General features: G+C 31.6%; 1 protein-coding gene across 1 annotated transcript; it reads left to right on the top strand.

The window, feature by feature from the left end:
• Window positions 1–1,467: 1,467 nt before the first annotated feature.
• Window positions 1,468–2,499, top strand: LOC126744113 (cuticle protein 8-like). The gene is made up of 4 exons (XM_050451462.1): window positions 1,468–1,568; window positions 1,623–1,679; window positions 1,790–1,982; window positions 2,265–2,499. Exons 1-4 carry the CDS (start codon window positions 1,554–1,556, stop codon window positions 2,396–2,398), a joined length of 399 nt encoding a protein of 132 aa, XP_050307419.1. The 5' UTR covers window positions 1,468–1,553; the 3' UTR covers window positions 2,399–2,499.
• The last annotated feature ends 12,591 nt before the right edge of the window (window positions 2,500–15,090 follow it).

Raw genomic sequence — 15,090 nt, 5'->3', positions numbered from 1 at the left:
CTAAAATTTTGAAGTTTTTAATAATTATTTCTTATAACTTCAGTATATCAGCAATTTAAAAAAATCATAACGAGATCAGTCACAAAACTATAACTTTATACAATTTAGGCAATTTAAATTTGTTATTTCTTCAAGGCAGTTAAACAGCTTACTGCTTTGTTATCCTCTTATCTCATTGGTCAGGATACAAATCAAATTCTTTTATGCCTAGTTCTGGAGTTCCCCAGGGGTCCAATTACTATCCAACCTGTATGTCAATGATCTGATTTCAAGTATCTGTTGCTGCTAACTAACCTATGCTGACGATCTGAAAACAACCTGGTTAAGAATTGGTGACTTTGCAATCATCTAAATTTTAACATTTCTAAATGCTGTTTCATGTCTTATCAAAGAATCAATCTTCAATATTATTAATTAACTATACCATTACCAATTTCACTTTATCGAGAACGAAATTGTTTAAGGGCCTAGGAATTAATTTTTATTATATTCGTCCCTCTTGTTGGTTATATAGTGACTGCTTCCTTAAGTTCCTTCCTTGGTGTTTATTATTTGGAATTGCAGGCTTTTTAGCAATTCACTTTTTATGATAACGCTCTATTTCTTTTTGGTTAGATTCAATTCATCTATGGTTTGTTATCCATCTTATGAATGCCATATTATTTCTCTTGAATCTACAAAATCTTATATTTAAAGAAGATGGTTCCTATCCAGTTAGAGGTTATAATCATAATCATTTGTTATCCAGCTTCAACTTAGAAGCTCTTGTTTTGAGGAACGAGACTCTGGTCACATAGATTCTCCAACTCTGCTTGATCACATTTTTTTTTGTTAGTTTTTAGTACATGTTATACGTTTTTAGTATATGCCTAAAGATAAATAAAATCAGTCATTTTTCCATCATTTCGTCAAGAAGTTCCAATTCAGTAATTTTTTAGTTGGAAAATTCGGTTTATTTTCCAGAAAGTTTGTTTTTTTTGATGATTGTTTCCAACAAATTAAAAGTCATAATAAATCTTAAATAAAAGCAGTCAGACTTTATTAGACTCAATCATTCAACTCACTGGACCAATCAGACAACTTACATTACTAGAAATTAATTTTTATTATAGAAGCAATACACCTTTCAGTATCAACTCTTATCAACCATTTGAATTTTTGTTTTAGGTGTATGATCATTTTACTAGGATAATATTGGCGTTCCAATCCTGCAACATCATAGTCCCTAAGGTCCAGAGCTTTGATTCCTAAGAATTGAAATAACTTCAGAATTTAAGGAAGAGCAACAATAAAAATTCCACAACAAGATCATCCACCTTCCACTTGACTCGATCTTTCAAGGTTTAAACCGATCACGAGTACGAATGCCCCCCATTTAATCCCCTATTTGGCATTTTATGTGCTTTAAAATGTAATGCCACTTGATGCATCTTTATTTGGTTAAAAGTAGAATGTACATCCCACCCTTATACCTCGCATCTATTTTATTGATGACATTATTGTCTCATTGCTCGCTCGTTTCTTATTAGATTATCTAGATCAAGTGCTGTAAAATGTCGTTTCATGTTGTAAGTTTATTGGTTTATAAACAATATGGGTTTTTAATGGTTTTATTTTTGCAGATCTTTTTAGTGGTGGTGTGTCAGGTTGCTGTTGGATATGGTGCCATAGTAAATAGGGTGAGTCTTAAAAAGTTAATTTGCTTCCAAGTTTCTTTTTAATTTTCAACCCTCTTACCATTATAGTTCCTGAGCTATTCCCGTGAAAAAGTAAAAAAATATATTTTCAGGATCCCTATACATTTTCATATGTCATAGATGCAGGCTCAGTGGTAAGCCAACACACTGAAGAGGGTAGCGACAACATGGTAAGAGGCTCTTATAGCTTCCTCCAGCCAGACGGAAAAGTAAGATCCGTATGGTATAAGGTAGACGAGGGAAATGGTTTTAAGGCTTTTATCAAATATAGAGACATAAATCATGGTGAGAATTTGTAATATAAATTAAATAGTCCCCCTATAATAATCTCATTATGCCTAGTCATAAAATAACATGTAACACCCATTGTTGGTAATTAAGACAAATAGAAGGCAGTTAATTGTCGATGGCAATGATCTTTTACTTGAAAACGGACACACGATCGCTTTTAATTGTGTTTTTAAATGTCAATCGACAAATTCGTAAGAACCTGCCAAACTGGCTTTATAATGAGGTCTTTTTTTGTTTCGTCCTGATATAATGTTAATTTTGTTGAATTTCTTTTAGTTACCATGAAAGGACCTTTAAGGTTTCCAAGCGATTTTCGACATCCAATTGTGTTTGAGAAGCCTGTGAGTGTCATCACGAAGAGTCTGTTAGGAGAAGGTGGGTTGGGCCATAAAAAGCACTTTAAGCATTAAAATGGTTTTGTTTAACGTTTCATGAATGTTTTATCATAATTAGTAAATTTAGATAGAGAATGTTTTCTAGAATAATTTAAATAAAATTAGTATAGTACAAAGTATTGTAGTTTTTATAATACCCTTTTACGATAAACATTAGTTATCAAATTTCAATGAATTTTTTAAGACTTAATTTTGATAATTCACGTAAGGCAAAAATAGGGCCAAAACCATAGGAGCAGAGCAAAACTTTCTATAGCAAAGTTGTAGGATTGCCAAAAATCTACACACTAGAAATAAGTGTGTCAAGTAAGCAAGTACATTACTTTTTTCCTGAGTTTTGGAATGTTTGAAATATTTGTATTCATGTTTTTTTCCAAATACTGGTAACAGTTTTATGATTTATACCCAGTTCCTCTCCAAAACTTCTACTTGATAGTGTTGAATCAACTTTATGATAATCTTGACAAACGTCTGGACGTCTCAAAGTTCGAAACCACATTTAAAATTAAAAAATAGTTAAAAACGAATCCCTAGATTCTACATTTATTAATTTGAACTCTCGGAAGGAGTACAAACAGCTATGATATTATATTCATATATTATTGATTTTTATTCGGTGACTTCTTTAATAAAATCCCTTGATTTTTAAATTCTTAGCAATAATTTTAACTCTTAAATGCATTATGTTGCAAAAATGCCACAAACCTATTTCACCTATCGTAAGCTGCTAACGAAATATCTTATTTCGTGAGTGCATATCGTTGCATATTTACAACAGTATCTTTAGTATCTTAAAGAGTGTAATATAAAGAGTTACTCATAGATGATGCTACATACTGATATTTAGAAATAATATTCTTAGTGGTCGCCTGATCGTCAGTGTTGTATTTGTAATATATTTTGCTCTTGCTGGAAAACCCGCATATTTGTTTATCCTTTTGTGAGAAAAGTAATATTGTTATAAGAAAGGTATGTATTTTATTTGTATTCAGTCAAAAATTATTATTTTTTTGTGAAGATGCAAAAAAAAGTTTTGTGGACGTTTCATATATGCAACATTGTGCATTTAGCGGTTAGTTTATATTTTTGTTTTGTTGCGTATTTGTACATTATCCGATATAGTAAATATAGAAAAATTATACATAGTTTGACACATAAAATGAGCCTTGGAGGACTTGCAATCCATATGGAAAAACTGGTCAAATAGATAGAAGATGGAATGGATTTTTCAGATACTAACAGCAAAACAGACCCAAATTACATTTTGAGTGATTCAGATAAGGACGATGAGGATCAAGAAGATCTAAGGGTATTTGAGGAGGAATTAGGCGATGAAGTGCAAATGAAGGCTATAAACGACGGGGTTGAAATAAGTATCAGGTCGAGCCCTCTAATAAAGTAAAAATGATTCTAAAACAGGTACAAAAAAATCTGTAAAAAGAAACGTAACTTCACAGCAGGAAGCAGCACAACCTTTCCTTGAACGATCTTCAATTGAATCGGTCATTTGAGAAACAGCACATGTCATATTTTCGGCCATTTTGATTTCATACCGATAATGCAATATTTAAGGGTAAATGCATCGTTCCATACAGTAACATCACTTGTCCGATAACATTCGCACGATTTTATTCTCCTCCTAATATTCGATTCCGTTTAGTAAAAACACATGTCAGTGACATGTGCTCTTTCTCAAAGCATTATAAGTAGTGCTATTTTTTGTTTTGTTGTTTGTTATTGTAAACCATGCCGTCAACAAGTGGTAGTAACTCTGATAGTGCTCCGACTATTTTAACAAACAAGAAGGGTAAAAGAAAGTTATACAAGTGTGAAATAATAAAAAATGCTAGACTAAAGGATGAAGAATATATTAATTATAAAGCTGCTGTAGTTTCTGCTAAAGAACAGGGTAAAAACTGCGGGTAAGTTGTTACGGGTTTTGAAGGTTAGGTTAGCTTTTGTTAAGTAAATTTTTTTTTGTAGATGTAAGTTAAAGTGTTATTTTATTTTTATTTTATTTTATTTTAATTACACAACTCCACAGAAAAAATTCCAATTATTGAGTGGGGGAAAAAAATACAATATTATACAAATTACAATCCAAAACTAAAGAAAAAAAAAGAATACATTATTAATAGCAATAGTTTCCTACAATATTATACAATACTTGATTAAAAAATAATTTTGTTTATGTCTACTATCTAGGAAAAGCGTACTCTTTTAATTTCGGACAAACTGCAGTTGAATATGTCACATTGATCCTGAACAGAATTAAAAGTGCAACATGCTCTACGCATTGGAGAATATTTACAAATATTCGTTCTAGGTCTAGATAGGTAAAATGTGTCAGAATTTCTAGATGATATGCGGGGCACATGAAGATTTACATATCGTAATAAGTCTGGCAAATCAATTTTATTATTAAGAAGTTTAAATAAAAATTTCAGATCAGCAGATTTTCGCCTCTCCTCAAGACTACTAAAGGAGTACCTTTCTAGTAGGCGTTGATGTGAAAAATCAATTTCTGGGTACACTCCGTCACATTTATATGAAAGGGGAAGAAGAATTTACGCTGAACATTTTCTAGTACATGTATATGATTCATATAAAATGGTCACCACACAGAAGAAGCATAACCGATGTTCCGAAGGTGACCGTCAGGAGATTCTTCAAAAATTCAGGCTTTTGGCGACCAAGAATGAGCAGGATGCATATTTACAAGCGTTAATGTCTTGCCAAAACGTCAAAGTTAAAAGGCCAAGGAATATAGGGCGAGCTAAACCGAAATCTTACACATTTAAATACTTTTTAACATCCACATATGGACGAAATATAGTTTTCCAGATTGAGGATCATAGGAGGAGCTTTCCTACGAAAATTTCATATTATAGTAGCAAAGAAAGACATTATCTTGACGAGAAACTTAACGTGAAAATTATGTACGATTTATTTAAAATACAGAACCCGTCAACCAAAATAAAATACAAGTTCTACTTGAAAATCTTTCAAGAAAGATTTTCCGTCTCTTTTGGACGACTACAAGTGGTCACCTGCTGCAAATGCGAAGAACTAGGTGTCAAAATAAAAAGTCCCTCGCTGAATGATACTGCTAAACGAACCGCTGCTGCGGAATTAATGGTGCATAAACGCAGAGCTAAGAAATTTTATAACAAACTAAAACTCTGTACTGAAATTTCCCAAAATCCCGAAAATGATGATACCGTCGTAATAACATTTGATTATATGCAGAATCTTCAATTGCCACTGGTTCCAGTATAAGAAACTTTTTATTTAAGACATTAATAAGACATAAGACAAAGTTCTACCTTTATCATGAGGGTGTCGCAAGAAAGGGTCCCAACCAAGTAGCGTCATTTCTTATGGACTTTTTCCAAAATGAAATTCCAGTCGGGACTAAACATCTACATATTTTCTCCGACAGTTGCAGTGGTCAGAATCGAAACCATACTATAATCAGATTTTTAATGGCGTTGGTGCATACGAAGCGATTCGAAACCATTAACCAGTATTTTCCACAACGAGGACACTCTTTTTTACCAAATAATCGAAATTTTGCAACCATTAAACGAGTGATTTAAAAACATGATAGAATCTACTCAATAATGGAATACGTCGAAATGATGGTCAATTCAACAAAAAAAACCAGATATTTTGTAAAACTTGCAAAAACTGAAGATATTGCTGATTTTAAAGGTTGGTGGCCAAAGTTCTATAAAAAAAAAACACTTTGTCCATTGAATCTCTTGGTAGAGGTGTGCCGAGGGACCAAAAATACACATTTCAAACTTCACGCATTTTAGATATTCTTCAAATGAACCTGGCGTAGTTGAGGCGTTTAATTTTATAGACGGGGTTACAAGCCATAAATTTAGACTTGCCACGGACTTGAACTTATTACAACTTCCTACCCCTGTGCAACAACCAGCTTATTCACAAGGAAAGGTTCCGAAAAATTCAAAAAAACTTGAAGACATAAAGCGACTTTTTGCATACATTCCAGAAGAACACTACGGCTTTTATACAGAGATACTAAATTGGCCGAGAACTGAAAATGAAGACCATTAATTAGTTTTGTTTTTCATTTTATGTTTTTTTGACGTATTATTCAATCAAGAGTTTTTATGTTCATTTCAGAAACATCACATGTCGCGCATTTTCAAATACCCATATTTTTTTTCAAATTTTTCTTTAAGGTTTAAATATTATTGTATTATGCCAGAAATCGAACAAGTTTTTAATGCTAATTATTTTAAAATAATTTTTTAATCCATTCTTTGAAATTTTTAATTTTTCTTATTTTCTGTAAAATGGTTTAAAAGTAACATGTGCTCTTTCTCAAATGACCGATTCAATTAGCATTTCTTGGCGATAAAATCCTGTCTCGGGAAGTAATGGCATTGGAGATATTAAACAGTTTTTTAAAATATTTTTTGAATGAGTTTATCATTCGATAAAATCGTCAACAAAACCAATTTGTATTGCGTTCAAAAGAACCCAAACAACCAAGTTAGCTTTTTGCCACTAACAAGGAAATTTATTATTATACGCCTCTAGTAAACTTGCCAAATGTACCATCATACTGGAATATGGATATAGGTTACGACTCTGTTTGAAATGAAAATAAATATAATAAATGAAAATGAAATCTCACAAATGGGGTTTTATAATTTTTGTCTTGGCGGGTGTATTTGCCTACCGATTTGAAATTTATTCTGGGAGTAAAAATCATGAAACAAGAACGGTCCGGAACCTGATATTGGAGTGTCTGCAAATATCGTAAATCGCTTATCTCGGATTATACCTACTATGCAAAATTATTGATTATATTGTGATAATAATTATTAAACTACTCTAGAGCTAATAATATATCTTGCTGAAAAAGGGATATATTTTCTTGGAACTGTTGTTCGTCATAAAATTCCAGATTGTAAACTACCAACCGATAATAAACTAAAAAACGAAAAGCGTGGTAGCTCAGTTAAAAATGTTATCACCATCGACAAGGTTGAATTGTCCTCTATTATTTGGAAGGACAATAGATGCGTTACTCTCATGTCAACTTATGCTGGCCAGCAGCCTCCTGGTACTGTCACAAGATACAAGAAAGAGTGCAAAGACATTGAAATCGAGTGCCTTAATATTATTCGCCAATACAATCGTCACATGGGAGGGGTTAACCTAATGGACAGCTTTATAGGAAGATATCGAATAAAACTAAAGAGTAAAAAAAATAATTTACAAATTTTTGACAATTTCTTGGATTTAAGTCTGATAATTGCATGGCTTTTATATGAAAAGGTTATAAACGCAAAAGAAAAACAGTCGGAAATACTGCAGTAATCAAAATTTAAAAGTAGAGTTGCTAACTGTCTTTGTAATGTGAGAAAATCTACGGTAGACCGATAAAAAGAGGTAGACCATCAAGTTCATTAGATCGGGAATTTTAAGCGAGGAAATGCCCTACGCACGGACGGCAGAGTACACAGGAATATGTACCACCAAAAGGCGTTTGATGTCATCAAGTGTCTCATTGCCCAGTTTCTTTAAAAAAAAAAAACAGATGCAATGTGGAGTGGTTTTATGCTTAAAAAAAAATAAAAATTGTTTTAAAAGATTTCATGAAAAAATTATCTAATTTGCCTATAAATGCACAATAATGCAAAATTGCAACAATAAAAATTGTGCCAAAAAAAAACTAATTTTTAAGCAAATATTTTTTTAATAATTTTTTTCAGCTTTCCAATCATGTTTTAAGCCTTAACATTTTTTTTCACCCAAAACAAAAAAGTTATGTATTTAAGGGTTAAAATATTAAAAAAATCGGATTCTTGCAAACCCTTTTTTTATTATCCTATAAAAACTATATAATTTAATTTTTTTAAATATATGACAGATTTCTCTATGCAAAAAAAATGAGAATCTTTAGTTTTTTTTTATTTTCTACTTTTTTCTATTTTATTTTCTATTCCTATTTACACTTTATATTGCGTGTTCTTATTTTAAAAATAAATTTAAATTGATCCGCGCTTTTCCAATTTTTATAAAACTAATCATTTAAAATATTTTTTTTTAATGTGGATCTTCATATATGTCAAATAGTCAAATAAAAGAGATTTTTTAATTTCTGCTTCTTCTAAAAAAACTCCAAATAGTATCCCACTCTAGCCAATTTCCAACATTCTCACCAATCATTTCCTCAACAAAGAGACAAAAATTGCCAGACTGAAACCTTAATAATAATTAATCACCGAATTGATTATTCATTTCCATTATTACTAAAATTATTCAATTTAACTTTTAGCTGCAACCCAAATGTCAACAAGTTACCCAAACTGGTTCCCCCGTTCACCCCCAAAAAAATCCTCTTTTTCTTGCCTCATTGCATCGTATATACAATGAGCGCAAAAATTGCCAGGTTTATCAACAAGGTAATCGGGTCTGCAAATACAAGTTTTTCGGTTGTTTAAAATTTGTTTTTATTTATTCAAGTAGAACGTCTTTTGTGTACGAATGAATATGTGGAGGATGCATGCATAAATTTTGTATGAAAAGTAATTTTTTTTGCGCGGTATATATTTGCATAACGTATTGTTATAATTAGGTTTTTTTTTCTTAATGTTAAGTAAGGTCTGCAGACGATAAAAAAAAAATTGTATAATTTATTCGGTAGTAAATATTCAGTTGAGAGAGTATTGGAGCAAACAAAGAAGCAAAAAATATATGTAGAATATTAAAGTGTCTACTAACATTTAATAAGTTATTATTTTTTTTGGAAAATGGTATCTTTATAGTTGATTTTCCAAACAACAGATTTTTACGCTAAAGACTTTATTTTTCAAGAAACTTGGTATTTTCGTAAAATTAGCCCAATCATTTAATTCATTTTTAACATATCCACATTCTGGACCTAAACGAATTAATTTGCTTATCAGTGTAAGTATACAGGTTGGAGAGTCCGCTTGCTCCCAACGATGAGGGACCACCTCCGGTCGTCTGATTTAATTGTCCGGTATTAATTTGCTGTTCTTATCTTAAGGGCAATTATTTTTTTCTCAACTTATTATGGCTGTTTGCCCTCTTACAGAAAGAATTCAAATTAATAAATGGTCTTATCGAGACAATTCGGCAGTAAAATCTAGTGATTTTTTTCTCAATTACATTTGAACTTGAAAAAACAGTTTTAAGTTTGTTATAAATTGTCATAAATGCCACACTAAAGTGCAAGAATCTTTAATAGAAAGGGTCAAGGAGCAAGAACGACTTGTAGAAATGGTTTGTAGTGCCCTAGAAGCAGATTCGATACAATCAAGTAGAAATATTGGAGAGGAACTAGGTATGGACTATAAAACTATAACCAGTATTTGGAAAAAAACATGGGTTTAAATCTTTCAAATATTCCAAGGAAAAATTCCCGAAGTGGCGCAGAATGAAATTTTGTGAAACCTTCATGGAAAAAGCAAATTAATTTAAAAGCTCTTTACGAAGCTTTGAGTTTAGGGTAAAAATTTAATATATATATATATTTAAGGGCATGCCATCAGATGTAAGTGGCTGGAAAATTAGATGCTATTTCTAGAGTCTCGTCTTTAATTGCCTTATTTAAAGCTGCATAGAAGCGATAAAGACGACGCTATAAAATGAGAACTCCATATGGCAGAATTCAAAAATCCTAACTACTTCCTCTATTGATCTGCATATGCTTCATCAAAAAGTGCTTTAGAAAATGGTGAAACATCATTACGAAACAACGTTTTCACAGTATGATTAAATTTTGGATGTACTAGTGATAGTGTTTGATAAAGCAATCGAGAAGTACATTGACGAAATTTCCTCTTCAGGTGAGAAAATTGTCGTGAAGAACCTTCACTTGAAAGAAGTTAAGAGTCAGGAACAGTAAAAAGAAAATCAGATCACCTTCGGGCACCTCCAACAAAGAAAGCCCGCTTTAGTAGCGGATCCGAGCAGAGAACCCAAAATGATGCAGCTTAGGCAACATACCCTTTCTATAGTCTAACAATACAAGATAAGTGAGACATCCATGTTACTGGAGATCTCATTGCTAACCTTGCTATGATACTGATGTAAGCTATATGTCACTCTTGATCACTCCTTAAATTGCGAATAGCATGTTTTACAACTAAGTAATAAACTTTCCAAGATCATCTTTTTATTTAGAGCATTACCTACGTAGCATTGCCTACCACGAGTTCTTCTCATATGTATAGAATATTGAACTAGGGACACCAATATACCGATATATGTAAAGCCTGCACCAGAAAAATATTTTAGAATTGCTTATACTTTCGCTTAATATTTTGCCGAATTTTATTGCAAGTAATACGATACTTTCCATCAAAGTCAGAGGCCTACTAACATCATACGGAGCATACAAAATTCATGTGTGCGGCTCACCATATTACGCCTGCCTATGCGTAATGATCGATTCTCCAACCTGTATACTTACACCGATAAGTCAATTAATTCATTTAGCACCATAGATAATATATAAAATAACTAAAATAGATAGGCAACTGCTTAATAATCGGCTGGACTTTTACGCTGATGTGTGTCAACTATTCACCTTATCCGCCGAATAGCGGGCTTTTTAATATTATTAATATGTTTTTGATATTTGAATTGTTTATTAAATATGAACAAATATCATATTTAAAACTTTTCCTTTACTTACTAAGCAAAATAATGTCGTTCTTAGTATCTTCATTTTTAATTTTTAAAACCTTCTTTCCATAACATTTCTAGTCTTTTGAGTGTATCGAGTCTATCTTCAAATAAAGTACCACAAGATTGTCCCATTAAATCAGCAAGTGAATCTGTGACAAATAAGGCTTTTCTTCTTTTCTGACTATATGTTTGAGGCTTATTAATTGGTAGAATATTAATATTAATATTCTGCTCCATTTCTTTCGAATTGCCATTGTTACTATAAAATTTTAAAATGTCTTAATTTATAAAAAGATGTTGCGTTGTTTTGTAGTAATCTAATGTCCACCGCTCATTTACGACTTCTTTAGCAAACAGAAGAAGACAAATATGTCTACACGGTAATAACATTCCGGTGGAAAAATTGCCTGTACAAAAATCTATCCCACAACTAATATCTCCTTCAGACGTTTTAGAAGTGTATTTATTGCTAGAGTCGGTAACAGTAAACACTGAACGCTTAAGGCTCCGCATCACGGCCATGCGAAAATATCATTTTAAGGGTTTAGAAATCCGGGTATAATTTAAAAACCGTTAGACTTTTTGACTCAATTTTTGTTTTGTTTTATGGATAAAGGATCAACACATGTCTGTAATTATATGAAAATCTGAGGATATGCCTAGAAATATATAAATTTGTTAATCAAACATTGTTGATATTCAAACGCCATTTAAGAGTAATTATAAATTTTAAATTAAGTTTAAACATAATTATAGACATCGACCAAACCTTTGTCTAAAGGCTAGTCAAATTTTTAAAAAAAAAAGTTAAACCATTGCTGAAATATTCGCGGATTTCGAGAGCCTTACAAGTGCATTTTTACTAGCAGCGACGTGGCGGCCTCTGCTGATTATATGAGTACTTGATACTTGATGAGATGGGTGGTTTTCAGGTTCGTATTCTAAATATTTTATTTAAATTTAAATATAAGAGTCATATTGGAATCAGATCTATATGTTAGTAAAGGCATATTTAAATCAACTAGGTACCCACTATTTTTTAAGGAAAAAGTTGTGCTCGTGTTTTGATTAATCATTATGACTTTATGAAAATGGCAGTAAATTAATTTAATAAATGTATTAAATTAATTAATTACGCTGAGAATAAAAATTCAGATTACTAAAGCCTATTAAATTAAATCAACACTATTATTAAAATAGCCTAAAAAATACAGGATTGTTATTATTCCAATTTTCTATCAATCTTTCTTAAATTCCAAATTTCTTGGATGGTAAAAATTATACGAATTTAAGGGTTTTATTCTCTATTTGGCAATTCTTAAAAAGGAAGTGATTTTAAAAAAAGGAACTTATTGTAGTGATTAGGAATATTTAGGAATGGAATAATATACGGGGTGACAATTTAGAAACTTGAAATGACCATTTATATTAGGAACGAAAAACTGGAATAAAAAAACGCTTAAAACGCTTTCTATAACACGAAGGGGGAACAAAAAGAAGCATATTATCCCACCCTTATCTGCACCCCTTGGACAGGGTGAGATACACCTCTAAAATCTTAAATAGAAAGGGGAGTCGAGTAATAGATCATTTTGAAGCTTTTAAAAAATGCTTTCCAATGATACCATAGAAAGCCACATTTCAGGAAATTGATGTCACTCGACTCCCCTTTCTATTTAAGATTTTAGGGGTGTATGTCAACCTGTCCAAGGGGTTGCAGATAAGGGTGGGATAATATGCTTGTTTTGTTCCTCTTTCGTTTTATAGAAACTCTTTTGGGCGTTTTTTTATTCCAGTTTTTCGTTCCTAATATATGGCCATTTCAAGTTTTTAAATTGTCACCCTGTATGTGATACTTTATTATATTTTATTGAGAAAGGGAACTTGCTTTTTAGTTAAAATCACTATTTAATAGTTTGTGTCGATCTACTGTGTATCGCAATTAGGTGGTTCGCCCTTGTATATTTTTTATTTTTTTGTTTCCTTTTTTGTGACAAGGTTCGAAAATTGCTTTAAATGATACCACTAACAATACTTTTCTGTTTATTTTGGTAGAAAATAACATTTGAAGAACAACATTCTTGTGTGTTCTTGATATCTATATTCTTACAAAATTAATACCCACATCATGCTTTTTTTAAATATTTGACTTGGTAAAAAAATAAAAACTATAAGTTGGTATACAATGTTATCTTTGACTGTTCACAATTTTTTTTCATACCTACCTACCTACTTGCTTGACTTCATTGCTATACCTTCTTCTTATTTTAATATCCAATTCAAATAGATACTTTGAATAAGAGTTTTTATGGTAAATTTTTTCGATTTGGTATAATTGTAAAATGTGATGATAATAAAAATAAAGACCAATAACACATAAATCAAACAAAACAAGACATTTATTACAAAATATACAAAGTTGGCTACATATAAAAAAAACTTATGCGATCGTATATTATTTTAGGGAAATATTTCTAACATGCATATTTCTATTTTTGCGAGGATCTACAAGCTCAGGTAAATAACATATCGAATAGAATATAGTTAATTTCTTTTTCATGTTTTCGCAGAATTCATCGTTTTTTAAAATAATTTCCTTCTTAATGCCCAAAGGTGTCCAAACTGCAAAGCAGCAGTAGGATCTCCCAGTTACCAACAATTGGCCTTGTATTTGGTAAAACCATTTGTGGTTTTTATTAATTTCTCCGTTTTTCTTCCAAAATGATACTTTCCTTTGCATTATCGCATCTTCAGGAGTGAGATTTTTAGCACTAAAGGGGCATTTGATTTCAACAATCCCCTTCTTCCCAATAAGGCCATCAGGAGTCGCTGCCAAGAATGAAATATTTTCGCTTACAAATAAGCCACATGGTAATATCTTCTCATCAATTAATGTTTCTAAAACATTGATTGCCCGTTTTTCATTTTGTTTGCCCCACTCAATGCTAGCAGAATGAATTGTTTTTGGGTACAAAGTTGTTCCACGAGCTTTTTTGTATCGCCGTTGCTTCTGGCACTAAATTTAGAGCAAATTGCATAGTAATTTGATGCCGTAAGACGCTTTCTTCGCTCTAAGTGCCACAAATCAGATTGGCTCTGTTCCTTTGTGAGCTCTTCAATTAATTTGATTTTTTCTGCATTTTTTTAATACTAGCTAGAAAATCTTCTTTTTCTTTTTGCAACTCCTCAGGTGTTAGATCAGGCTTTTGACATTGATCACCGTAACTGCTATCAAGTCCAGACTTCTCTTTGGTTTGGAATAATCTTTTCCGTTTAATATATTTTTTCTTTAATTCCCTGTTTTTAACTAAGCCAATCGGGCTTTTATGATTAAGGAATTTTTTAATCGTGTATATAGGCTTTTTAGTATTATGAGAAATTACAGAAGCTAAACAGCGAGCCTGATATGATCCTCGTTGGCAATAATTAATGCGTTTACCGCCAATAAATTTTGCAATGATTGAGTTAAATTACTCCGATACATTATTGTCAACATCTTGTATTAAACTCACGCTATTTCTTGAAAGATAGCTGACAAAGCTATATAATTTGTCATATAGGTCTGAAACAACAAAAAATTATAAATATTTATAAGGCAGTCATAAACCGTAATTCTTTACACTTTGGGCTTTTAGAACCTACCTGTCATTTTTAGGTCTGATAATATGCTACCACTGGGTTTATATTGCTCATGACAGAAATATCCCAATTCTGCACAAAGTTTGTGTTCTCCAAAAACGTGGCTAATAGAATTGTCTATGTCTTGTTTTAACAACTTTATTTTTTCTAACATCGGAACACCCTCATTTTTTCTATATTCGATAGTTTTTGTAACTGCATATCGTAATCTTAGCTGTTCTTTCTATAAAAAAAAACAACGTTATAAATCTACAAATATATTTTTCTTTACCAGAAACATAAGTATTTTTCCTAAAATAATTTTTCTACGAATAGTAAGTACTTACGCTTATTTGCTTCCGAAGAACTAATGGCCCAGCATTGAC

Source organism: Anthonomus grandis, chromosome 13 (assembly GCF_022605725.1).
Source record: "Anthonomus grandis grandis chromosome 13, icAntGran1.3, whole genome shotgun sequence".
Taxonomy (NCBI): Eukaryota; Metazoa; Arthropoda; class Insecta; order Coleoptera; family Curculionidae; genus Anthonomus; species Anthonomus grandis.
The sequence above is the reverse complement of the archived record's forward strand: the minus strand, read 5'-3'. Positions and strand labels throughout refer to the sequence as shown.

Coding starts and splice junctions, on each gene's coding strand:
- LOC126744113 (XM_050451462.1), top strand. Junction 1,680..1,789: donor ATGGTGCCATAGTAAATAGG/GTGAGTCTTAAA, acceptor ATATATTTTCAG/GATCCCTATACATTTTCATA. Junction 1,983..2,264: donor ATATAGAGACATAAATCATG/GTGAGAATTTGT, acceptor AATTTCTTTTAG/TTACCATGAAAGGACCTTTA.